Genomic DNA, 25,046 nt, shown 5'->3' on the forward strand with positions numbered 1-25,046 from the left:
ATGCAGTGGTTTGGGTTGGAAGGAACCTTCCAAGCTGATCTAACTGCGGTCTCTTTCTCTCTGTGTTTGTCGTCCTGCAGGCTGGAATGGGTGGAAATCATCGAGCCTCGAACGCGGGAGCGCATGTACGCCAACCTCATCACCGGGGAGTGCGTCTGGGACCCCCCGGCCGGGGTGAGGATCAAACGCACCAATGAGAACCAGTGGTGGGAGCTCTTCGATCCCAACACCTCCCGCTTCTACTACTACAATGCCACCACTCAGAGGACAGTGTGGCACCGACCGCAGAACTGCGACATCATCCCTCTGGCCAAGCTGCAAACCCTGAAGCAGAACACGGAGTCACCAAGGGCTTCCACGGAGAACAGCCCCGGGAGGAGCAGCAATGTCAGCAGGGAGGGGAGCACCAGCTCCTCCTTGGAGCAGGAGCTGGAGGGGAGTGAGAAGGTCCAGGAGCAGAGGTCAAGTCGCCAGTCAAGCCAGTACGCCGTGGTCAAAGAAGAAACGGAAAGGTAAAAGCAAGGCTGGTTCTGCTGGCACGTGTGGTGGAGCTTGGTGATGGGTTGGTGCAATGAAATGGTGAGTTGAGACAGGCTGGTGGACTTCCAGGGCAGTGGAAGAGCCAAGACCAGAGATCTTTCTTCTGCAGAGATGTTTTGTGGATGGTTTGTGGCTCTCTGCACCATGCTGGGTTTGCTCCTCCACAAAACAATCCCAGGAGGAAGAGCAGAAGTGTCTGTGGAAGGTGGTTCTCCATGTGAGGGACAATTTAGATGTTTCCTCTGGAAAGATTCATTAGAGAAATATTTCTTGTCTTCTGAACCATGTGAGTGTAGAGCGTGGCGTTGATTGAAATGATCTCCTGGATAAGATCTCCCCACCAAAGCAGCATGATTCATGCTGCAGCCAGGAGGTTGTCCCACCGGTCCGTGGAGCTTCTCACAGAGGTGATTTGTCTTGGAAAGGAGAAGCTTCCAATGAACAATGAGTTAGTGCTGAGTTTCTAAGGTCCAGCAGCAGATGGACAACGTTCTGAGATGTCTCCAGTGCTGCTCCATGCTTTTTGCTTCATACTCTGATAGCTTTCAAGCCGCAAACCAGGTGGTTCATGATTTAAATCTGTTTGTAGTCTCCTAAACGATGTCTCCTATCAACATGAGCAACCCACCAGTGTCACCAGTGAACAACCAGCAGCTCAGCTTCTGCTCATAACAAGCTGCTGCACAGAAACTGTGGCCAGGTGATCTCATAGGCATGTAGGATGGGAACAGGAACTCCCAGCTCAGCAAGTGCTTTCATGTGGCACCTCAAGACGCCTCTGGCCCATGAGGGTAGGCTTTATCTCCTTGAGCTCTTGGAAGGTCCTCTGATAAGATCTCTGAGTGTAGAGAGCGCACCTCCCAAGGCAGGTGGGGTATGGGGAGGTGGATGGTTTTGATGTTCAATCACAAGGATGCTGGCAGAGCTGGGTGGCACTTTCTGCGGGCAGACATGGGTGGGCATGTCTAGATGACTCTGTTGGACCAACAAGAAAGATGGAGAGGACCTTCCACAAGTGATAGGACAAGAGGTGGTGGCTTTAAACTAAAAGAGAGGAGATTTAGATTCAATGTTGGGAAGAAATTCTTCACCATGAAGCTGGGGAGACACTTTGCCCAGAGAGGTGGTAGATGCCCCATCCCTGGAAGCCATGGAATCATCAGGTTGGAAGGGACACTCAAAGGTCCTTGTCCAACCCCCATGCAGTGATCAGGGACACCTCCAAATAGATCAGGTTGCTTAGGGCTCCAGCAAGTTTGACCTTGGATGTCTCTAGGTGTCCAAAGCCAGGCTGGATGGGGCCTGATCCAACCTGGTTGGATGAGCAACCTGATCTAGTTGAAGATGTCCCTGCTCATGGCAGGTGTATTGGACTAGATGAGCTTTAAAGGTCATTCCAGCCCAAACCATCCTCCATCACCTCAGTGTACTTCTTGGAGTAAGGGACTCAAAACTGAACTCAATATCTGAGGTGAGGCCTGACCAGTGTCCATTACAGGGGTACAGTCACCACCCTAGCCCTCCATCCCAGCAGCTCTCTCCATGAGGGAGCTCTTCCTGCAGAAGCAATGTCTTTCCCACCAGAAATGGGATGGTCTTTGCTGCTGGAAGGGAAGATGCTGTGGGTTGGAAAGGGAGATGTGGTTGAACCTGGGAGATGTGACAATTGCAGCAGGGATGGAGCAGGTGGAAAGCTTCAGAAACATCAGTGTTGTGCTGGATCCATGTGGAATAGGCGTGGAGGTGGGTGGAGGCATCTGCCAGGCATGCTGTGATGGGGTGGTTGCTCCACAGCCCCATCACTAGATGACCAGAGGAGGTCTTATCCAGTTGGGATTTTCGTAGTGAAGCACATGAAGGAGAAGGACTTCCTTGTGTTGGAAAAGCTTGCAGGGATGCAGAGGTTCCATCAGCAGCAGTGGCTGGTCCTCAGACTCGGGACAGATGAAGCCAAATAGGAGCTGTGGAAATTAAAAATTGATTTTGATGGTGGCAATCAAAGGCTGCAGAGGGCAGAGGCAGGTCAGGCGTCAGTGCCTCGAGCTTCTTGGCTTTCAGGGTGTCTCTGAGATTCACTGGTAGCTTCTGACCATGAGCACAAGCTAAAAAGAATAAGATTTCTGTTCAGTGTTCTTCTGAACTTGTCCAAGGCTTGAAACCTTGGAAAGCAGTTTCAGGTGATGAGCATGACAGCAGAGACAAACCAGGAGCTCCTGGTGGGGCTTGAGATATCTAAACTCATGAGGACTTCTGCAGATGGAGGCACGGTAGGGTTTGGAAGGGAGCTCTGGAGGTTGTCCAGTCCAACCCCCTGCTAAAGTAAGGTCACCCACAGAAGGTTGCCCAGGATGACAATATCCAGGTGGGTTTGGAATCTCTCCAGAGAAAGAGACTCCACAACCCTCTCTGGGCAACCTGATCTGGACCCTCCGATCAAAGAGGCTTTGTGGAACCTCCTGAGTTCCAGTTGTGCCCACTGCCCCTTGTCCTGTCCCTGCACCACAGAGAAGAGCCCAGCCCCATCCTCTTGTCCTCTTTAGCTCTTGCTGAGCATTGATCAGATCCCCTCTCAGCCTGCTCTTCTCCAGGCTAAGCAGCCTCAGGTCACTCAACCTTCCCTCCTCACAGTCCTCTCAGCATTTTCCCAGGCTCCACTGGACTCCTTCCAGTAGTTCCCAGTATCTCCTGAACTAGGGAGTCCAGAACTGGACTCAGTTCTTCACCTGTGTCCTCAGTTGGGCAGAGTAGAGAGAGAGGAGAACTTCTCTCTCATTTCTGGCCACACTCTTCTTCATGCACCCAAGGAGACCATTGGACTTCTTGGCCACAAGGCCACACTGCTGGCTCATGGACAGGTAGGACAATTTAGGAAAGATGTTTTTCCAGTTCTTGGTTGTTACTCATAGAAGAACCAAGGCTGAGAGGGAGCTCTAGAGATCATGTGGTGGAATCTTGTGCTCCAAGGACATAATATTGAGTCTTACGATGGTTCTTGGCTGAATTTTTCCATCCTGAACTCATCCTAAAAGGGAGGTCAAGAGAAGTGGGCAAGTCTTGACCAACTCTTCCTTTCCACCTCTAAACACCATCTCCTTGATTGTTTTCACTCAAGAGGTGCCCCACACCCTACCCTGACCCAAAGACTGAAGAATCATGTTTGGTAGGAAATAGTGGAGGCTGCTCTCACTCCATTCCTCATGTTCTTAGTGCAGTGGTGGCCCAAGCTGGGGCTGGTCCCATCACACATGCAGATGGAAGATGCATCCACAGGGAATGTGCTGTTGCCAAGAGCTTGGGTCTCACTGGGCTTGTTTGACGCTGCTGTGGTGAGGTGAGATTTGCACTGAGCTATAATTAGCAGCTGGATCCATCTCTGGAGACCATGGTGGGAAGTGCTGTTGTGTTGTCTCAACTCAGTGAGCATCTGCTCATCTTTGGGATCTCAACAGCAGGCTTGTCTTGATGATCAGCAAAAGTAGAGAGCTTCCCAGCAGGAAGTGCTTACTGATGCTGTCTCACCCTCAGCTTATCTTTAAATGGTGAGAGGACCTCCTCCTTGGAACTCCATGTCACCCATGGAGGACTTGGCTGTGCCCAGTTGGCAGCATCTCTAGCCCTGCTTCACGAGGGAGAGGTGGCACATGGAAGCTTTACAGAATCCCAGCATCCCAGGATGGTAGGGGTTGGAATGGATCCCTGGAGATCATCTAGTCCAACCCTTCTGTTCCAGCAGGGGCACCCACACCAGGTTGCCCAGGATCACAATGTCCAGGTGGGAGTCTCCAGAGAAGGAGACTCCACAGCCTCTCTAGGCAGCCTGCTCCAGGGTTCCAGCACCCTCAATAGCACGGAATTTTGTCCTCCTGTTCAGATGGAACATCCTGGATTCCAGTTTGGGGCCAGTGCCCCTTGTCCTGTCACTGGTCACCACTGAGAAGAGGCTGACCCCATCCTCTTGTCCCCCAGCTTTTAGATATTGATCAACACTGAGTCCTGGAAGCCAAACATCAGGCTTGGTCTTTTGAGGGGACATTCAGAGTGATGGGAAGGCTGAAGCCAAACCTTCAGCCCATCTCTGTTTGCTGAAGAGCTTTGTTTGAAGAGTGTCTAAGGTCTCCTCTTGACATGACAATTCTCCAGCTCAGATATTCCTGAAGAGTTGAGGTTGTTTTGGAGGCTTATTTTGGAGCACAGATCTTGTAAGGAGCAGCTGAGGAACCTGGGGCTCTTTAGCCTGGAGAAAAGGAGGCTCAGGGGAGACCTTCTGGCTTTCTGAAACTCCTGTAGAGGAGGCTGGAGCAAGTTGGGGAGTGAGCTATCTTGTCCTAAGTGATGGGACAAGAGGAAATAGCCTCAAGTTGTGCCAGGTGAGGTTTAGGCTGGGCATGAACAACAACTTCTTCATAGAAAGGGTTCTGAGACACTGGCCCAGGCTGCCCAGAGCAGTGGTAGAGTCCCCATCCCTGGAGGGATTGAAAAGCTGTGTAGATGTGGTGCTGAGGGCCGTAGACTTTAGTGGTAGACTTGGCAGTGCTGGGTTAGTCGTTGGACTTGATAATCTTAAAGGTTTCTTGCAAGCGAAATGGTTCTCTGATTCCTGTTCCCATCTCCAGACAGCCCCTTTCAAGCAGCTGAACCCACCCAGTCGAGTTGCTCTGAAGGTTTTTTTGGTGCTTTAATGATTTCCAGGCATCCCCCACCAGCTTCACACTCTTCTGCTGCTCCCATCAGACCCTCAGTTACATGAACCTTGTCAGATGTCATCCAGGGGAGGACACTAATTGGAACCATCACGGTTCACATGGTCCACAGCACGGGGAGGCTGGGTGGGAATGGGCTTGCAGACTGTAATTAAAGCCAAGAGCCCTCTGCAGGAAATCACTTTGCAGGTCACACGTCCTCCTCTCGGCACTGCCACACACTGCGAGCAGATTGCGCCTCGCACGGAGCTTGCACTCAAAGCTGCAGCTCCAAACTCCTCCCCTTCCAGCAGCTTCTCTCAGTTTATCTCTGCTGTCAAATTCTCTGAGGTCATTCCCACCCATACCTTAACCAAAGCCCAGCACTCTTGCTCTCCACACAAGATTCTCATCTGCTGATGCTTGGCATCACCGTCAACTGATGCTGGCTTCATGAGCCCCTCCCTGGAGGTGTTCAAGGCCAGGCTTGGTGAGGCCTTGAGCAACCTGATCCCATGGCAGGAAGTTGGAACTAGGTGATCTTTAAGGTCCCTACCAACCCAAAAAGTTCTATAAATCTATGAATAAGTTCTCCTAATGGTCAAAGAGCCAACTCAGTTAGACTAGATGATTAGTGGTAGGTCCCTTCCAACAGAAACAGTCTGTTCCATGCATGACTTCCTTTGCCTTTCTCATGGTACTTCAAAGCAGGTCTTGAGGATCACAGAACTCATGGGGTTAACCAATGTTTCTGCTGCTGGGTATCCATGCAGATGCTGCATGAGTGACCCCTTGTGATCATCTACTGTAGGTTGCCAATGATCGTCACTTCCTGTTAAGTATGGAGAGAAGATTTCATGGTTTCACAGATGCTTCTACTCACCTTGTTAGGAGAAACTCAAGTGTTGAATCACTTCTGGGTGGGTTTTGTGATTGGTGGTGGGTCTTCTGCCCAAGGGTCTAAAGAAATTCCTTGAATCACTGAACTCTTTTGTTTGGAAGGGGCCTTTAAGGGTCATCTAGTCCAGCACCCCTGTAATTAGGAGCCTTGATTCTGGGAGTCTTGACTCCCAGAAACTCATCTTGTGATCAAACTGACACCAAGATGGGTGGAAGTGTTGATCTGCTTGAGGGTAGGGAGGCTCTACTGTGGGACTGGGCCAGGCTGGATCAATGGACCAAGGCCAGTGGGATGAGGTTCAATAGGGCCAAGTGCTGGATCCTGCACTTGTGTCACAACAACCTCATGAAGGCTCCAGGCTGGGGGCAGAGTGGCTTGGAACTGCCTGGTGGGAAAGGACCTGGCAGTGTTGTTCAGCAGTAGCTGAAGAGGACCCAGCGTGTGCCCAGGTGGCCAAGAAGGCCACCAGCATCCTGGCTTGGATCAGCAAGAGTGTGGCCAGCAGGACCAGGACAGGGATTGTCCAGGACCAGGACATGAATCATGGGTTCCGTTTTGGGCCACTCACTCCAAGAAGGACACTGAGGGGCTGGAGCATGTCCAGAGAAGGGAGACAAAGGACAAAGGTCTGGAGAACTTGTGAGGAGCAGCTGAGGGAGCTGGGGTTGTTCAGCCTGGAGAAAAGGAGGTTGGAGCCAGGTGGGGGTTGGTCTCTTCTCTCAAGGAACAAGTGACAGGACAAGAGGAAATAGCCTTAAGCTGCCCCAGTGGAGGTTTAGGTTGGCCATGAGGAGCAATTTCTTCATGGAAAGGGTTATCAAGGCCTGGCCCAGACCGCCAAGGGCAGTGGTGGAGTCCCCATCCAAGGAGGAGTTTCAAAGTCATGAAGATGTGGTGCTGAGGGCCATGGTTTGGTGATGGACCTGGCAGTGCTGCGTTAACAGTTGGATTCCGTGACCTTAAAGATCCCTTCTAACTGAAACAATTCCACAACTCCATGAGCTGAAATCAGGGCCCCTTCCCTTTTAATATCCTCTCCTCCAATTCTCCACTGCCTGCTGTCAAGCAGGACCCTGGGATTAGGCCATACTTATCTACTGCAGCTTACGTAGGTGGTGAGACCCAGAATGCAGGTTATGTAAGCAGCAAGGAAAACCATCCCTGGCCTTGGAGGGGCAGCGCTGGCTGTAATTAAGAGTATGAGGACCCCGCGGGCCGATGATTACGGCAGAGGATTAGGGAGCTGGGATTTCATTTCTATTCCTGGTCCTGCCACCAAGCTCCTGCTATTTTTGTCCAACCACTTTCCCTTCTTTTTTAGACATCAGAGCAGGTCTCCTCTTCAGGCCATGGTGAAAGGAGGTCACCTCCTATTCTGGGAGGAGAAAATAAAACTTCATTTACAGGGGTTTAATTTATTAGATGCTTCCTTTTCTACCAGAGGTTCCTGTGCTAAAAATGCCAGAAGGAAACTTGGGAGCATGGAATTAGAGAATGGTTTTCACAGAACCATAGAATTGTTTTGGTTGGAAAAGACTTCCAAGGCCAATCGAATCCAACCATCGACCTAACACCACCGTGGCCATTAAACCGCATCCTGAAGAGCCACCTTGGTTAGAAACAATCTTCAGAATCACCAAATCCAACCCTTCACTCAACAGTGCCAAGTCTACCACCCAGCTTAACAGACCCAAGTCCACCACTCCTTACTTATCACTCCTGAGTCCACCACTATGCCATATCACTTGTGTCTATCCTTGAGCCTTTGGAATCCCCACTTTTGAGTATTAATGAAAAAAAAAACACCACCTACAAAATGTCCTCCACTCCAGCTGGAAGAAGGCTTCCACTGGGGAAAAATGCAAATGCTGCCAGCTTCAAGTGAAGCTGGAGGTGAAAGGCAGCTCCAGATGCAATGCTTCTCCTGATGTGATGCTCCTACAGATCATAGAATTATAGAATGGTTTGAGTTGCAAGGACCTTCAAAGGTCATCTAGTCCAAACCTCCTGCAGTCAGCAGGTGAGAGAGGTGGTAGATGCCCCATCCCTGGGACCATCCCAGGTCAAGTTGTTTGGGGCTCTGAGCAACCTGCTCTAGACTCTTCCCAGTGGTGCCCAGTGACAGGACAAGGGGCACCAGGCACAAACTAGAAGCCAGGAGGTTCCATCAGCAGAAACTTGTCTTGAAAGAAAACAGAGTCCTGAAGCAGGCTTTTCAGAGAGGTTGTGGAGTCTTCTCCTCTGGAGAGATTCCAAACCCACCTGGGCAGCCTGCTGTGCGTGACCCTACTTTAGCACAGGGGCTGGACTGGATGAGCTCCAGAGGTCCCTTCCAACCCCCACCATGCAGGGATTCTGTGTCACATCCTCCACACCAGCTGGTTGGAGGAGGTAGGCAGCAATTCTCCCCTCTCATCCAACTTTCATTTCCTTGCCTTCATCTCAAGGGGTTCCATTTCCCATCAGCAGTAATTAGCCCTGTTCCACACCAGCTCAGCATCATCTGGACCATCTCCACCGAGGATGGAGGTGATGGCTGAGCAGTTCCACCCCATGGAGACACAGGACAGCAAAGATTTGGCCTGGAGCCAACGTCAATGCCCAGCAGCAGCGTGGTGGAAGCAAATCATGGCATCTCTACAGGTATCTGTGGGTGGTTACACAGCCCCAGGGGTGGCCAAGCTGGCTACTCTTGCTTCTCCAAGACAAGGGGGTCATTAAAAGTCACTTGCTGAGATTTCAGCATGAATGAAGAGCTGATGGAAGCAGCAGGCGTGGAGCTGGCTGGAGAGCCAAGAGTAGGCTTGCCAACTATTGAATATTTAAGCAAAACATTGTTAGATTCCTTGTGGCCAAGCTTCCCATGGAGTGTTTGTCCTCCACCCTTCACCTACTGCCCCAAGAAGTTGCTGTCTCAAAGTTTTTAAGCCAAGATCTTACAAATTCTCTTTGACAAAGGTCAAACCAACAGCATCCTGAGATGAAAAGGAAGAAATTTTAACAATGAGGTTGGTGAGATCCTGACCCAGATCGGCCAGAGAAGGGAGATGCCCCATCCTTGGAACTATTCCAGGTCATGTGTGGGGCTCTGAGCCACATGCTCTGATTGAAGATGTCCCTGCTGACTGCAGGGGAGCTGGACTAGGTGGCCTTTAAAGGTCTATTCCAACCCAGAGGAGGTGACCTGCGCCCTGAAGGAACCATGGAATATAAAGTTGGAAGGGACCTCAAGGATCATCTGGACCAAACTTTCTTGGCACAGTCACAGTCTAGGCAAGATGGTCCAGCATCATGGCATGTTGGAGCAAGTCCAGAGGAGGCCACAAAGATGATCTGAGGGCTAGATGCCCCCGGCTGTGAGGCCAAGCTGAGAGAGTTGGGGTTGTTCGCTTTGGAGAAGAGAAGGGGGACCTTCTGGTGGCTTTCCAGGCCTTCAGGGGGCTACAGGAAGGTAGGAAAGAACCTTCATTGGGGGTTGAGGTGATAGGACAAGGGGTGATGGGTTTAAACTGGAAGAGGGAGATTTAGATCAGGTATGAGGAAGATATTCTCAATTTTAAGGGTGGTGGGACCCTGGCCCAGGTTACCCAGGGCAGTGGTGGAGTCCCCATCCCTGAAGGGCTTTCAAAGCCATGTAGATGTGGTGCTGAGTGACATGGTTTAGTGGTGACCTGGCAGTGCTGGGTTAATGGTTGGACTCCATGATCTTAAGAACTTTTCCAACCCAAACAATCCTCTGATTCTATGATCTTGGAGCCACAGCAGCTGGTGCCTTCTTCTTCAGAAGACACCTGATGTCGTAGAGTGGGAGGAGGAGAAATTCTCTTTCGTGTGCACTCGAGAGGAAAAAGGGATTAAGCTCCTCACCACAGCCATAATTTGAGGGCTCAGAAGTCTCATTAGCTTCGACAGGAGCTTAATTTGATTGCCCTTCGCTGGAGCACAATTTTGGTGGCCAATCCTATTAAGAAGATTTGTTTCTTTTCCAGTTTTCTTCTTCTGAAGCCAACATCTGGTCCAGATTTTATGAGTCTGAACCTCTTTATGTGCACGGTGGGGGGAGATTTTAGTGCTCTTTCCTCCCAAAACTCCTCAAACCCACCTTACTTCTCCAAATGTTTGCTGTTCTCTTCCAAGCTGGGGCAAATGTCTCCTGATTTCCTCCATTCCTCCTGTTTTTAGCTGATCTCCACCATGAAGGCCAAAAAAATAGACCAGTAATGGAAGGTGTTGTCCTTAGATGAAGATTAATTCATGGTCCCATCTCTTGCTGGAAGGTCTTCACATGGATCTAGGTTGCTGGCCAATTGTGATGGCTAAATGAACATGGAGGGTGGGTTTGCTCTTCTAGGAGAGACTTTAAGCTGGTGGTGGTCCAAAAGGTAATGTCTAGATGCTGTCCTGCACCTTTATATGGTTTTATCCATGTTTTTCCAATCAGGTAAAGTGTTTCTTGGAGTAGGTTGGTAGCTGTTGGTGCTGTGACCTTCTCCATCTCCTGGGAATAAGCTCAGAAGGAATCAATTGCAACACAGTAGATGAAAATGTGCCCCAAAAAGGCTTTTCTGGGACTTGTCACCTCTGCTTGTCTCAGCTCTCACCATCTGGGAGGAGTAAGAAATCTCTTTTGTGACCTGTAGGTCATGCTTGAGGCATGAGGAAGGGCTGCACATGGAAAGGACCATGGGTGGGACAAAACCATGAGATGTTCCATCCAAGATGGATCTATCTAGGCATTTCTCCAGCTGCTCCTCACAGCTAGGAGTGGTTTAAGGAGTTTATGGAGGTTGAAATGAAGCCAGAGAACACAACCATGGAGGTCTTGGTCATCATCCATCTCTGTAGCTGCATCTTCATGAATCCTAAAGTGAAGGAGATGTTGCTTTAGGACGTGGACACATGGTAGCCACCATTGGTAACCCTTTGTTCACTGTTGCTGTGTTGCAGCTCATCGCCCTCCGGAGTGTTTGAGAAGGACTACGATATTTATCGGGACTACACTGCAGAAGGTCAACTCCTCCACTACAGGTAGCCAACATTTTCCTCCAACAGCAGGGCTGAGGGCTCTGAAGTGGCTTTGGTAGTGAGCTGGGGGTGTGGGACCCTGGGCAGTGAGAACATGGGTGTTTCCTTCATGGTCTTCTGGTCCTCCTCCCCATCTCCTTCCCTTTGTGTTCTGTGGGGTTTAGGTTTACTGCTACCCTTAGGTAAACCCAAAGATGTATTTGGGTGGTTCTCTGAAGAAGGGACCTTTGGGTAGGACAAGAGGAAAAGGTAGGACAAGAGGAAAAGGTAGGACATGAAGAAATGGTAGGACAAGAGGAGATGGGAGGACAAGAGGTGCTGCCCTTGGGTCCCACCAGCCCCAGGAAGGCTCCAGGCTGGAGGCAGAGTGGCTGGAAACTGCCTGGTGGGAAAGGACCTGGGAGGTTGGTGGCAGCAGCTGGAGAGGAGCCAGCATGTGCCCAGGTAGCCATAAAGGCCACCAGCAGCCTGGGCTGGAGCAGCTCCAGGGTGGCCAACAGGAGCAGGGCAGGAATGATCCCCCTGTACTGTCGATACTGGGGAGGCCACACCTTCAGTCCTGGGATCAGTTTTGGGCCCCTGACTCCAAGAAGGACCTTGAGAGGCTGGAGGTGTCCAGAGCAGGGCAAGGGAGCTGGGGAAGGGTCTGGAGAACTTGTGAGGAGCAGCTGAGAGACCTGGGGGTGTTCAGCCTTGAGCAAAGGAGGCTGAGGGGAGACCTGGCTCTTTACAACTCCCTGAAAGAAGACTGGAGCCAGATGGAGCTGAGATCTCTTGTCCCAAGCATTGGGCCAAGAGGAACTGGCCTCATGTTGCCCCACAGGAGGTTTAGGTTGGACATGAGGAACAATTTCTTCATGGAAAGGGTTGTTAAGGCCTGGCCTAGGCTGCCCAGGGCAGTGGTGGAGTCCCCATAGAATCATAGAATCAGACAGGGCTGGAAGGATACCACAAGGATCATCTAGATCCAACCCCCCTGCCATGGGCAGGGACACCTCACACTAGATCAGGCTGGCCAGAGCCTCATCCAGCCTGGCCTTAAACACCTCCCTGGACAACCCATTCCAGGGTCTCACCACTCTCATGGTGAAGAACTTCATCCTCGCATCCAGTCTGAATCTCCCCACTTCCAGCTTTATTCCATTCCCCCCAGTCCTATCACTACCTAATTTCCTAAAAAGTCCCTCCCCAGCTTTCTTGTAGCCCCCTTCAGATACTGGAAGGCCACAAGAAGGTCACCTTGGAGCCTTCTCTTCTCCAGACTGAACAGCCCCAACTCTTTCAGTCTGTCCTCATAGGAGAGGTGCCCCAGCCCTCCGATCATCCTCATGGCCCTATCCCTGGAGGGCTTTCAAAGCTGTGGAGACGTGGTGCTGAGAGACATGGTTTGGTGGTGCCCTGGCAGTGCTGGATCACTGGTTGAACTTGGTGATCTTAAATTCTCTTCCAACCGTAACAATTCCATGATTCCATGCATGGGTGTGTCAATCCCTGTGGTTCCACTGTTGCTGAGGGTCTTGGTGGGGTTCCAGGACAGCAGTACAGGGGTGTTTATTCATCTGTGCTCACAGGGGAGCTTCACTGGCTGATGTTTGTCCCTTCAGGACGTCGTCGCTGCGATGGAATGCCGGCACCAAGGAGCGGATGCTGATCAAGGTGACCGACCGCGAGCCCAGCTTCCTCCTGCACCAGGGCAACGGCTACACGCCTGAGAACCCACCGGGCACCCGCTCACGGCGGCCCTCAGGAGGCCAACAATCACCCAACCTCCAAACCTTCACCCCAGAGGCTGACAACTCCGTTTTCTTCCCAGAGAGGAAACCATCACCCTTCCTGAAGAGAGCTGAGCACGTTGGGAGTTGCTCACCCCTCCTTGGCCGAGGAGACACCTTCTGCTCTCCTCTCCAAACCCAACACCGCAAACACTCCAGCGAGTCCCAACCTTCCTCTCCCCGCTACGCCTACGAACCTCCCCTCTACGAAGAACCTCCCATGGAGTACCAAGCTCCCATCTACGATGAACCCCCCGTGGACATGCAATATGAAGCTAGTGGAAGCTACAAAGCTGGTTCACCACAGAAGTCACCCATCAGGAAGCCTCATCCTTTCCTCCAGTCACCCAAACAAAGCTCCAACTCCCCCTACCAACAGCTGGTCCTCACCAAACAGAAATGTCCCGACCGCTTCATGAGCTTGGAGTACAGCCCCGCCGGCAAGGAGTATGTCAGGCAGTTGGTCTACGTTGAGCAATCAGGTTCTAGCCCCAAGATGAAGACGGGTTTGAGGCACAAATATTCTCCCAACCCCATTGGTGGGTCCTACTCACTTCAACATAGCCCTTGTCTGGTCCGTGACCAACGTTTGGAGATCAAATCTGGTGACTACAGCAGTATGGAAGGACCTGATTTCTGCCCTAGTTCGACAAGTGGCCAAGTGACCCAGGCTGAGGACTCCATGTCATGGTCCAGCCAGCAGGACACTTTGTCCTCCACCGGTTACTCACCCTCCACCAGAAAGAGGAAAAGCCGGAAGCCCTCCTTATCTCATGAACCCAATGCATCCTCCACCGACGGCTCAGGGGACCGGGAGGTGTTGGGTGAGCAGATGTTGGGTGACGAACGAGCTGCTCCAGCACCCAACAGGTCACCCATGAACCGTACTGAGAGCAAAGCGGTGGAGGCGGAGGCGGCGCGGGGTTTCCCCGAGCCCTTCTTGGCCCAAGCTCGCCTGGCTTGGGAAGCCCAACAAGCTCACTACCATATGAAGCAACGGAGCAGCTGGGACTCCCAGAAGGATGGGTCGGGTTACGAGAGCGACGGTGCCCTCCCTTTGCCCATGCCAGGTCCTGTGGTGAGAGCCTTCAGTGAGGACGAGGCATTGGCGCAGCAGGAGAACAAGCACTGGAAGAGGAACACCTTTGAGAAGCTGGGTTTCCCTCAGATCCTGCTGGAGAAGAGCGTTTCCGTCCAAACCAACCTGGCTTCACCTGAGCCCTATCTGCATCCATCTCAGGTAACGTCCTCAGAAGGTGTCTTCAGCATTGGGGGGCTTCACCACCAATGTGGCATACTCCACCAGGTTGGGGTAGACCACAACGTTTGTCTTCATCATCCTTCTTAAAGCTCCTCCTTCTGGTAAAGCTTTTTTAAACCTCCAGTAAATCCAGCTGGATGGTCCTCAGGGTGATCTCACACTGCATTGGGGTAGGACTACACCATGTGACAGTGTGGTGTCCTCACCATCCTTCCTTAAAGCTCCTTCTTCTGGTAAAGCTGATTTAAATCTCCAGTAAATCCAACAGGATGGTCCCATGGTGATCCCACACCAGGTTGGGGTAGGACCACACCATGTGTGTGCTCTTCTCCAGGCTGAACAACCCCAGCTCTCCTAACCTGGCCTCACAGCAGAGGGGTTCCAGCCCTCACGTCATCTTCATAGCCTCCTCTGGACCTGCTCCAACAGGTCCATGTCTTGTGATGGAACAACATCCACATTTCTCATGCATTGCAGGAGCCACCAACCTCCTCCTGGGTATGTGGTCACTGAAGAAACATGCTCTGGGAGAAGGGGTTAACTAGGGGGGGGTTGTTGTCTCCTCACCGGTACCTGAAGTACTGGTGGCACTCCAAGCCACTTGTCCTTTGCTTGCTGGAAGAATCCATCAGCTTCTGTCCGTGACTGCAAAGCCTGAGGGACCAGGCAAAGGGAGTCCACCAAGTCAGCTTCTGGGTGGCTTCGCTTACCGGACCACGGGTCTCCTCCCTCCTGATGCCACCAGTGCCATGACCCACCTTGGCTATTGGTGCCAGGGTCCACTTGCCCATGATTTAGGGATTGAGGAGCAGCTCCTTAGAGAGGACGTAGCTTTTGATGTGAGCATGGAGTGACCTCTTGATGCTGTGATGGTTGGTTGTTTAGCTAGTTTGTTGGCTGGGTTAGTGGGTGGTTGGTCAGCTGATTGATTGGTTAGTTGGCTGGATGGTTGGTTTCTTGGTTGGTCAGTTAGTTGGTTGGTTGATTGTATTGTTGTTTGCTTGATTGATTGGTTTGTTGGTTGGGTGGGTGGTTTGTTGGGTGGTCAGTTGCTTGCTTGCTTGCTTTGCTGGTTGGGTGGTTTGTTGGTCAGTTGCTTGCTTGCTTGCTTTGCTGGTTGGGTGGTTTGTTGGGTGGTCAGTTGCTTGCTTGCTTTGTTCGTTGGGTGGTTTGTTGGGTGGTCAGTTGCTTGCTTGCTTGCTTTGCTGGTTGGGTGGTTTGTTGGTCAGTTGCTTGCTTGCTTGCTTTGTTGGTTGGGTGGTTTGTTGGTCAGTTGCTTGCTTGCTTGCTTTGTTCATTGGGTGGTTTGTTGGGTGGTCAGTTGCTTGCTTGCTTGCTTTGCTGGTTGGGTGGTTTGTTGGTCAGTTGGTCAGTTGCTTGCTTGCTTGCTTTGCTGGTTGGGTGGTTTGTTGGTCAGTTGGTCAGTTGCTTGCTTGCTTGCTTTGTTGGTTGGGTGGTTTGTTGGTCGGTTGGCCAGTTGCTTGCTTGCTTGCTTTGTTGGTTGGGTGGTTTGTTGGTCGGTTGCTTGCTTGCTTGCTTTGTTCATTGGGTGGTTTGTTGGGTGGTCAGTTGCTTGCTTGCTTGCTTTGCTGGTTGGGTGGTTTGTTGGTCAGTTGGTCAGTTGCTTGCTTGCTTGCTTTGCTGGTTGGGTGGTTTGTTGGTCAGTTGGTCAGTTGCTTGCTTGCTTGCTTTGCTGGTTGGGTGGTTTGTTGGTCAGTTGGTCAGTTGCTTGCTTGCTTGCTTTGTTGGTTGGGTGGTTTGTTGGTCGGTTGGCCAGTTGGTTGCTTGCTTTGTTGGTTGGGTTGTTTCTTGGTCAGTTCATTGGTTGGTTGCTTGCTTGCTTTGCTGGTTGGGTGGTTTGTTGGTCAGTTGGTGGTTGCTTGCTTTGGTGGTTGGATGGTTTGTTAGTTGGTTGGTCAGTTGGTTGATGGGTCAGTTGGTTGGTGGGTCAGTTGGTTGCTTGGTTTGACAGCCACCACTGACACTGACTTGCCTGGCTGTTGTCTCCTAGTCGGAGGACCTCGGTGCCTGCGCCCAGTTCGAGAGCAGCAGACAGACCAGGAACATGATGCCTAGTGCCAGCTGTGTCTTCCCTACCTTCAACCTACGGAAGCCCTCCTCAGAGACGGACATTGAGAACTGGGCCTCCAAGCACTTCAACAAGCACACCCAAGGGCTCTTCCGTAGGAAGGTGTCCATAGCCAACATGCTGGCCTGGAGCAGTGAGTCCATCAAGAAACCCATGATCATGACCAACGACCGTAACGTCAAGAAGGAAGCTTGTGAGATCTTTAAACTGATTCAGATGTACATGGGGGACCGGCGGGCCAAGACGGACCAACTCAACGTGGCCTTGGAGATCGCCACCAAAGGTTGGAGCATGCAGGGGCTGAGAGATGAGCTCTACATCCAGCTGTGCCGACAGACCACCGAGAACTTCCGTTATGAGAGCCTGGCCAGGGGCTGGGAGCTCATGGCCATTTGTCTGGCTTTTTTCCCACCCACTCCCAAATTTCATTCTTACCTTGAAGGATACATTTATAGGCACATGGATCCAGTGAATGACACCAAAGGTAAGACAGAAACCACTGCCTGGTGGCTTTGACTTCTGCTGACCTTGGAACCCATATTATTATTTTGCTCTTTTCCTCCTCACCTTCATGAGTCTGCTCTCTGAAAGGTGGGGAGGAACCCATCCTATCAGCCTCCAGGAGGTGCCACCAGCCCAGTGGTGCCTTCACCAGTTTTTCCTCCCTAGCATGTGGAAGTCCAGTGTGAGACAATACAAAATGAGCTTTGACACCTTTCCTGCAGGCTCAGTGTCACCTTGATGCTGGGTGGCCATAACTGGGAGGTCCTTCCACTTGTCCTGGCCTCTGAGTCCTCTGTGGTTGGGCTTTATGGAATAAAAATGAGAATTGGAACTGGTGACTGAATGAGCCTCAGGTCCAGCTGCTCTAGGATGATCCCTTCCAACCCAAATCATTCTATGGTTCTGATTTCATCATTGTCATCATCATCATCTCCAGAAGCTTATTCTGGATTCTCAAGTAGCTTTGGATCAAAACAAGCCCCATGTTGGAAGGAGAACCAGCTTGATCCCCAGCTTTCAAGATGGTTTTTGGTCATGGTAGATAGAAGAGATAAATTTGGGCTGTTTGATCCCAAATGGGTAGGAATTGTAGGACCTCCTCTCCTCGCCTTGACCATCCCCACTTCTTAACTGCTAATGCCATCTCATGGGTGATAGGACCGGGTCTGGCAGGGACACAGGGATGGTCAGTATCTACCTTGAGTTTGCCTGCTGGCCACCCACAGCCTGGCAGGAGGGTTGGGCATCCCTAAGTTCCATGGGTTGGTGGCATCTCACAGTGTGTGGATGAGGCAGACATGGAGGTCCACAAGGTCCCCTGTTTGCTGTTGTTGGTCAAGCAGCCTCAGGAGATGGAGCTTGAACTGCTCTGGTTAGTTTTGGATGCCCTTTGGCTGCTAATAGACCAGGTATGGACATGTGGAACTATGGTAGTTCTGCTCATCTTGAAGAATAGAGGAGATGAATCCAACTGATATGTCCACAGGTAAAGCTGTGAAGTGGTGGAGAAAGTCACGGCATGGCTGGGCATCCCAACATCCCATGGGTTGGTGACATCTCAAAGTGGGTGGTGGGTAAAGCAGAGATGGAGGTCCAGGAGGTCTCAGGTTTCCACCATTCACTGAGAAGTCTCAGAAAAACTGTTCTGGTTGGGTTTGGGTGCCCTTTGGCTCCTCATGAACCAGATATGGAAGACATGTGGAGCCACGGTGGATCTGCCCAGCTTGGGGAGCAGAGGAGATGAACCCAAGCGAGAGGTGTCCAGGTGGGGTGGCTGAGGACACTTTGGGCAGCAGCAGAGGTGTGGAGCTCATACTGGATTTAGCGCATCGGTGGTGAAGAACCTGAGGTGAGGAACAGGAGAAGGTCCCAGCAGCAGAGAGGTCCTGCAGCCAGCTCCATCCCAGCAGTGCCCCCAGCACGGCCCCGCTGGTTCCATTGTTTCCATCCCATTTGTCTCCGTTCGTTTTCCTGCAGTCTGGCCCTGGGTTTGTCGCTGGCACTCAGCAGCTGACTGATGGGCACCAACACCTGGGGTGACAACTGGGCACGGCCGCCTGCAGCTTTCATTGCCACCTTCAGTTCCAGTTTGGGTTCCATCGAATGTTTGTTTGCAGTTTCGTTTTCCTTCGGTTGTATCATTGCAGCTTTAGTTGCAGTTTTATTTTCTTTTTTTTTTTTTTACTCCTTTTACTTTTTTCATTTCTCATTTTATCCTCATTGATTTTTCTTTGACTGCAGTTTCATTTCTGGTTTTGTTTTCATTTCTTTTTATTTCCAGTTTTGTTTTCATTTCTCTTTATGTTATTTCAGTTTTGTTTAATTTCTTTTTATTATTTCAGTTTTATCTTCATTTGGTTTTATTTTATTCAAGCTTTATTTTCAGTTTTCAATTCATTTCAGTTCTAGTTTCAATTTATTTTTATGTCATTTCAGTTTTACTTTCAAGGGGTTTTTTACTAATTTTTATTATTGCAGTTTGATTTCCAGATATTACTTTATTTTTTATTTTCAGTTTTCATTTCTTGGGGTTTTTTTTCATGTATTTTTATTTCAGCTTTATTTTCTGTTCTCTTTTCAATTATTTTTATTTCCATTTTTATTGTAATTTATTGTTATTTTATATCAAGTTTATTTTCAGCTCTTTGCTTTTGTATTTTCAGTTTTATTTTCATTTATTTTTAGTTTTATTTAAATGTAACATTTTATTTAAATTTAATTTTATATTTTTATTTTCAGTATTTCAGTAGTCTCAATTTTTTTTAGTTTAGTTTTATTTTCAGATTTGGTTTCATTCATATTTTATTTCAGTTTTAGTTTCAATTTTTATTTTGCTTTATTTTTATCTTCAAATTTGGTTTAATTCCTTGTTATTTAGTCTCATTTTCATTAAGTTTTAGTTTATTTCAGTTTTCAGGATTATTTTCAATTTTTATTTTACTTTATATTTTCAATTTTAATTACATTTATTTTTATTTCTTGATTTAGTTTCATTTTTTTAATTTTTATTTAGTTTTATTACTTCAATTTATTTTCTATTTTTATTTTAATTTTTTTCAGTTTTTAATTTTTTTATTTCTAGATTTATTGCCATTTTATTTTCAGTTTGATTTTTATTTCCACTTTTAATTTTCATTTATTTTTCTTATTTTATTTGTTTTCTATTTTATTTTATTATTTTTTTGAGGTTTAGTTTTCTTTTTATTTCTTTAGTTTCTTTTATTTCAGATTTATTTCCACTTTAGTTTCATTTTACTTTATAATTGCAGTTTTATTGATTTTTCAGCTTCATTTTCCTTTTTCTAATTTATTTTCCTTTCATTTTACTTCTAATTTTACTTTGATTTCGTTTTCATTTTTTACTTACTGTTGATTTTACTTTTTTGTTTTGTTTAATTTTTTTTCATTTTGTTTTCTTTGGTTTTATTTTAAGTTTCTACTTTCATTGATATTTTATTCTATTTTTTGTTTTGTTTAAATTCCTTTTTACTATTTCAATTTTAATGTTTATTTAACTTTACTTTTTCCTTTTTATTTTCAATCTATTTAACTTTAATCTTTTTTATTGTTATTCAGTGTCTTCTTTATTTTCCTTTTATTTTATTTTAATTTTAATTTTTATTTTTATTTTATTTCCTTTTTATTTTCCATTTTAGTGTACTTTTTTATATATTTCTACCTTTATTTATTTTTCTTTCATTTTCAATTTCCATTTTTATTTCCTTTTTTATTTTTATTTCCTTTTTTTATTTCCATCTCCATTGTTACCCCCCATGTTTTATTCCCTGTGTATTTAATGTCCTCCCACAGCTGTTTGTTTCCATTTTGATTTCCATTGTAATTTCTGTTTCCATTTCCACCCCTGCTGTTCCTGTTCTGTTCCCGTTCCGTTCCCGCTCTTCCCGTCGTTCCCGCCCCAGTTTTCCGGCACATTCAAGAGCTCCTTGCCAGGACCCACCAGAAGAAGCCAAAATTGAGAAAGAAACCGCGAGCCCCCAGCCCGCAGCACCAGGGTAGGGCCATCACCCCGACACCCAAACACCCCAAAACAACCCCAAAATCACCCAAACTAACCCCAAAATACCCCCAGATCACCCAAAATAACCCCAAAACACTCCAAATTAATCCCAAAACACCACAAAATAATCCCAAATACCTCAAACCATCTCCCAAATCAGCCAAACTCCAAAACATTCCAAAATAACCTCAAAACACCATAAAATAACCCAAAATACCTCAGAACAACCCCAAAGTCACCCAAACTAACCCCAAAACCATCCCCAAATACCCCCAAATCACCCAAAATAACTCCAAAATAGCTCAGACTAACCCCAGACACCCCAAAATCACCCAAATTAATCCAAAAGCACCCCAAAACATCCCAAACTCCAAAATACCCTAAAACATCACAAGATACTCCAAAATAACTCAAACTAACCCCAAAATAACCCAAAATACTCCCAACTAATCCCAGAACACTTCAAAACAACTCCAAAATCACCTAAACTAACCAAAAAATACCCCAAACTAACCCCCAAAAGACCTAAACTCACCCCAACTAAACCCCGAACACCCCAGAATCCCCCTCAACATGTAGGTCGGTGTCTCACCACTTGAAGCCCCTCAGAAGCTGCCCCAGGTTCTCCTCAGTGACCCCAAGGTGGACACTCATTGTCCTCAGCACCACAGCCACCACCACTGGGGGGGGATACCTGGGATCAGCCCCTTTCCTGGTGTTCCTCAGGGACAAAGGCTCCATGAGGTTTCCACCACAAGATGAGGAACCTCAGCCACTGGTGATGGTAGGGCTAGAAGCTGGAGCTGGCGAGGTGGAAGACCTCAAGAAATGGCTTCAGCAGTGTCCACCAGTCATGGTCATTGGTCAATATCTTGGTCAACAACACAGAGGTTGGGATCAAGTGTTCCCTCAGCATGTTTAGAGGTGACACCGAGCTGAGTGGTGGCATTGACCCACCCTGAGGGACGTGGACAAGGTAGAGGAGTGGGGCCCAAGTGAAATTCATGAGGTTCAAACAGGCCAAGGGCAAGGTCCAGCACCTGGATCAAGGCAACCCCCATCATCAGATGGGCTAGGAGATGAAAGTTCGAAGAGAGGAGAAGGACCTGGGGACACCAGGAGGTGACAAATGGGACATGAGCCAGCAAGGTGAGCTCACCGCCCAAAAAGCCAACCATCTCCTGGGCTGCATCCCAAGATCTGATCTAGTTGAAGATGTCCCTGCTCACTGCAGGTGGGTTGGACTAGATGACCTTCAGAGGTCCCTTCCAGTCCAAACCAGTATATGAGGGGCACCAGATTTGAGGTCACCCAACGCTGGACATCCCCCATCTTCTGGAATGGTCCAGAAAGTACCACCAGGTCCTTGGGGCTCTTGGCTGCAGGATGTTGGAGCATCTGCCATGGCATGAGACTGTTGGCAGCATGAGGATGCTCCAAAGGTTGGAAGTGGTATCTCCTAGTTGAACAGTCAGGAGGAGGGGCGGATGGTAAGGAGAAGGGTGAAGGTGGAAGTGGTGGCATCAGGAAGAGAAGCTGGATGGTGGAGGGGAGGTGAAGGTGGAAGCCATGGCCCCAAGAGCTGGGACACTGTGTCAGTGTGAGCAAGAGGCCACCAGAGAGGATGGAACAAAGGTGACTCCAGGGTTCCACATATGGTGGAGAGGAGGACATGGCTTCCCAGGCTCTTGAGACTCTTGAGGAGCAAGTTGAGTTGTGAGGGACAATCCCTAGAAGAAGGGTGCCAGGGTCAGGGGCCATCTTGTCCTCCTCAAAACCCTTCCCAAGGAGCTTCACCTTCATGGCAGGGGACAGACCACCACCAAGACCAGTCATGACCTCTCCAAGACTAACCCTGTGATGACTTCATGACCTCTCCGTTCTTTCTCTTCTAGGGGTGGCCATCAGCACTTACGCCAAGTACTGCTACAACAAACTGCAGAAGGCAGCTCTGACAGGAGCCAAGAAGGTATGGTCCAACCCTTGGGCTTGGAGAAGGTGGCCACCCCACCAGCCAGGACCACCACAGCAGCTGCTGGGCTTTAGGGATGGGGTCTGGAGGAGGAGGGGTGAAGCTGGAGAGCAGCAGAAAGTGCAGTAACTTGGGCTAGGTCTGTGGTGAGGATGTTCTGGGCATCTCCAGGGTGGTTTGGTCATCACTGCAGGACCTCTGGGGACCTTCTAGGGACCTTCTCCATCCCACCACACATGTCCACTGTGTCCATCTCTTCTCCATGCCACCATGCACACATCCACTGCATCCATGTCTTCTCCATCCCACCACACGTCCACTGTGGCCATCTCTTGTCCATCCCACCACACGTCCACTGTGGCCATCTCTTCTCCATGCCACCATGCACACATCCACTGCATCCATGTCTTCTCCATGCCACCACACGTCCACTGTGGCCATCTCTTCTCCATGCCACCACACATCCATTGTGTCCATCTTTTCTTCTCCATCCCACCATACACATCTGCTCCATCCATCTCTTCTCCATTCCACCATGCACATGTCCACTGTGTCCATCTCTTCTCCATCCCACCACACAAACCTGCTCCATCCATCCCTCCTCCATCCTGCCATAGCCATGTGACCAAGCCACCTGCCCCACCAGAGAAGGAACCCAGAGGTGCTGGTGCCACCACCTCAACCACACTGCTTCTGATGTCCAGAAGCATCCCAGAGCCATGGGTTGTCCTCCTCCCTACATGGCTCATTGGTGTAGATGCTCCAATGTGGCCATGGTCCCATAGCAGAGCATGGAGGTTCCACCAAGCACCACAGAGAGTTTCCAGGTCTGGAATCAAGATGGTGGGTGGAGGCACCTTCCCACCAGACACCATTGGAGACCTTGGCCAAGTTGGCTGGAGTTCATCCATAGCTCCATCTATCATCACACCATGGGGTTGAGCTCTGGAACTTGGCCATGGGGGTGCTGGGAATTCAGTAGGACTTTCACATGGCTGTGAGGACACCAGCCACATCTCCTGACAGCTCTGGTGACCTCTCATCTCTCCCAGGGCTTGAAGAAACCCAACATTGAGGAGATCCGTCACGCCAAGAACGCCGTCTTCAACCCTTCCATGTTCGGTAGCTCTCTGCAGGACATCATCTCCATGCAGAAGGAGCGGTACCCTGACCGGCAGCTGCCCTGGGTGCAGACCCGCCTCTCTGAGGAGGTCCTGGCCCTCAACGGGGACCAGACCGAGGGCATCTTCAGGTAAAGCCATCTCCAGCTGCAAGGAGATCCCCCCAGGATGGTGGCAACCTGAAGCTTCTCATGGAGGAAACCATAATGAGTCACTTTGTTATGGGGCAGTTGGCCACTTCCCTATGTCTCCAGGAGTGTCTTTCTCCTCCTGTGGGTCAGAGAGAAGCCCCTCAACTTCTCCTTGTTCCAAGGCCATGAGGACTTGTCCACAGCAGGGTCATGCCCATTTTCTGGTGCCATCCCACATCGTCACCTTGCGGTCTCCAGGCAGCCCCCAGCCCTACAATGCTTCCAGATGTCCCTATGGGGCCACAGCATGGCTCCATCCCCACCTGATGTCCCCTCTTGGCTCTCCTTGAGCCCCACTTGCACCAAGGAGAACCTCAAAGCCCTGTGGGTAGGTCCCCATCTCTCAGCTGGGGACCAAGATCTCTTCCCTCCTGCAGAGTCCCTGGTGACATCGACGAGGTCAATGCCCTCAAGCTTCAGGTGGATCAATGGAAGATCCCCACCGGCTTGGAGGACCCCCACGTTCCTGGTAGGACCTTGGAGATCTCACGTGGGGGAAAGATTAGGTCCTTCATCCAGCAGGTCTCACATCTCCTCATCTTCTCCACCCCAGCCTCTCTGCTGAAGCTCTGGTACCGGGAGCTGGAGGAACCTCTGATCCCTCACGAGTTCTACGAGCAGTGCATCACCCACTACGAGAACCCTGAGGCAGCCATCGCGGTTGTCCACTCTCTGCCCAGGATCAACAAGATGGTGCTGTGCTACCTCATCCGCTTCCTACAGGTACCACCAGCACCTCCCCGTCTCCCTCCTTCCCGGGGCCACCTCCCAACCCAGGTGCTTCTCTTGAGGTAGTTTTGGGTTCCTCAAGTTGATTTTGGGGGTTGACCACCTCGGTGACCCTCATCCGAGACTTGGGAGGCCTGCTCGGTTTCTCCACCCATCTCCCACCACCTCATCCACCATCGCCTTCCCCCTCCCGTGCCCAGGTGTTCGTGCAGCCGGCCAACGTGGCGGTCACCAAGATGGACGTCAATAACCTGGCCATGGTGATGGCCCCCAACTGCCTGCGCTGCCAGTCGGACGACCCGCGGATCATCTTCGAGAACACCCGCAAGGAGATGTCCTTCATCCGCGTCCTCATCCAGCACCTTGACACCAGCTTCATGGAGGGCGTCCTATAGCAGCCGCCACCGACTGGCCCCGCCCCGCCCCGCCCTGGAGTCCTCTCCCCTCCGACCCCAGCTGGGTTGAGGAGCGCAGAACCTGTGCTCCTCGAGGTTCTGCAAGGACCCTGCAGGAGGGTGCCAGGTGGCTCGTGCCCATCTCCGTCCCCATCCAACTTGTCCTACAGCAGGACATGGGACCGTTCCTCAAGCTCCATGGTGACCTTCTGGCCATCTCACTGCCCACCTCTTCAGAGGGATCGGCCATTTTGGAGGTCTCCAGGGACAGCAGCATCCACCTTGAGGATGGGTGATGCCTCCATCCTGGGTGTCCTCTGTGGTTGTGGGTGGCAGCAGGTGACAATGTG

At 50.0% G+C, this 25,046-nt stretch overlaps 1 protein-coding gene across 1 annotated transcript; it reads left to right on the forward strand.

The window, feature by feature from the left end:
* ARHGAP39 (Rho GTPase activating protein 39) lies at positions 1–24,696 on the forward strand. Its single transcript, XM_054385413.1, has 10 exons — positions 1–512; positions 11,068–11,148; positions 12,750–14,157; positions 16,190–16,751; positions 20,191–20,283; positions 22,184–22,257; positions 23,313–23,512; positions 23,950–24,041; positions 24,126–24,295; positions 24,502–24,696. Exons 1-10 carry the CDS (start codon positions 1–3, stop codon positions 24,694–24,696), a joined length of 3,387 nt encoding a protein of 1,128 aa, XP_054241388.1.
* Positions 24,697–25,046: the final 350 nt, after the last annotated feature.

The sequence above is a fragment of the Indicator indicator genome, chromosome 12 (genome assembly GCF_027791375.1).
Source record: "Indicator indicator isolate 239-I01 chromosome 12, UM_Iind_1.1, whole genome shotgun sequence".
Classification (NCBI taxonomy): Eukaryota; Metazoa; Chordata; class Aves; order Piciformes; family Indicatoridae; genus Indicator; species Indicator indicator.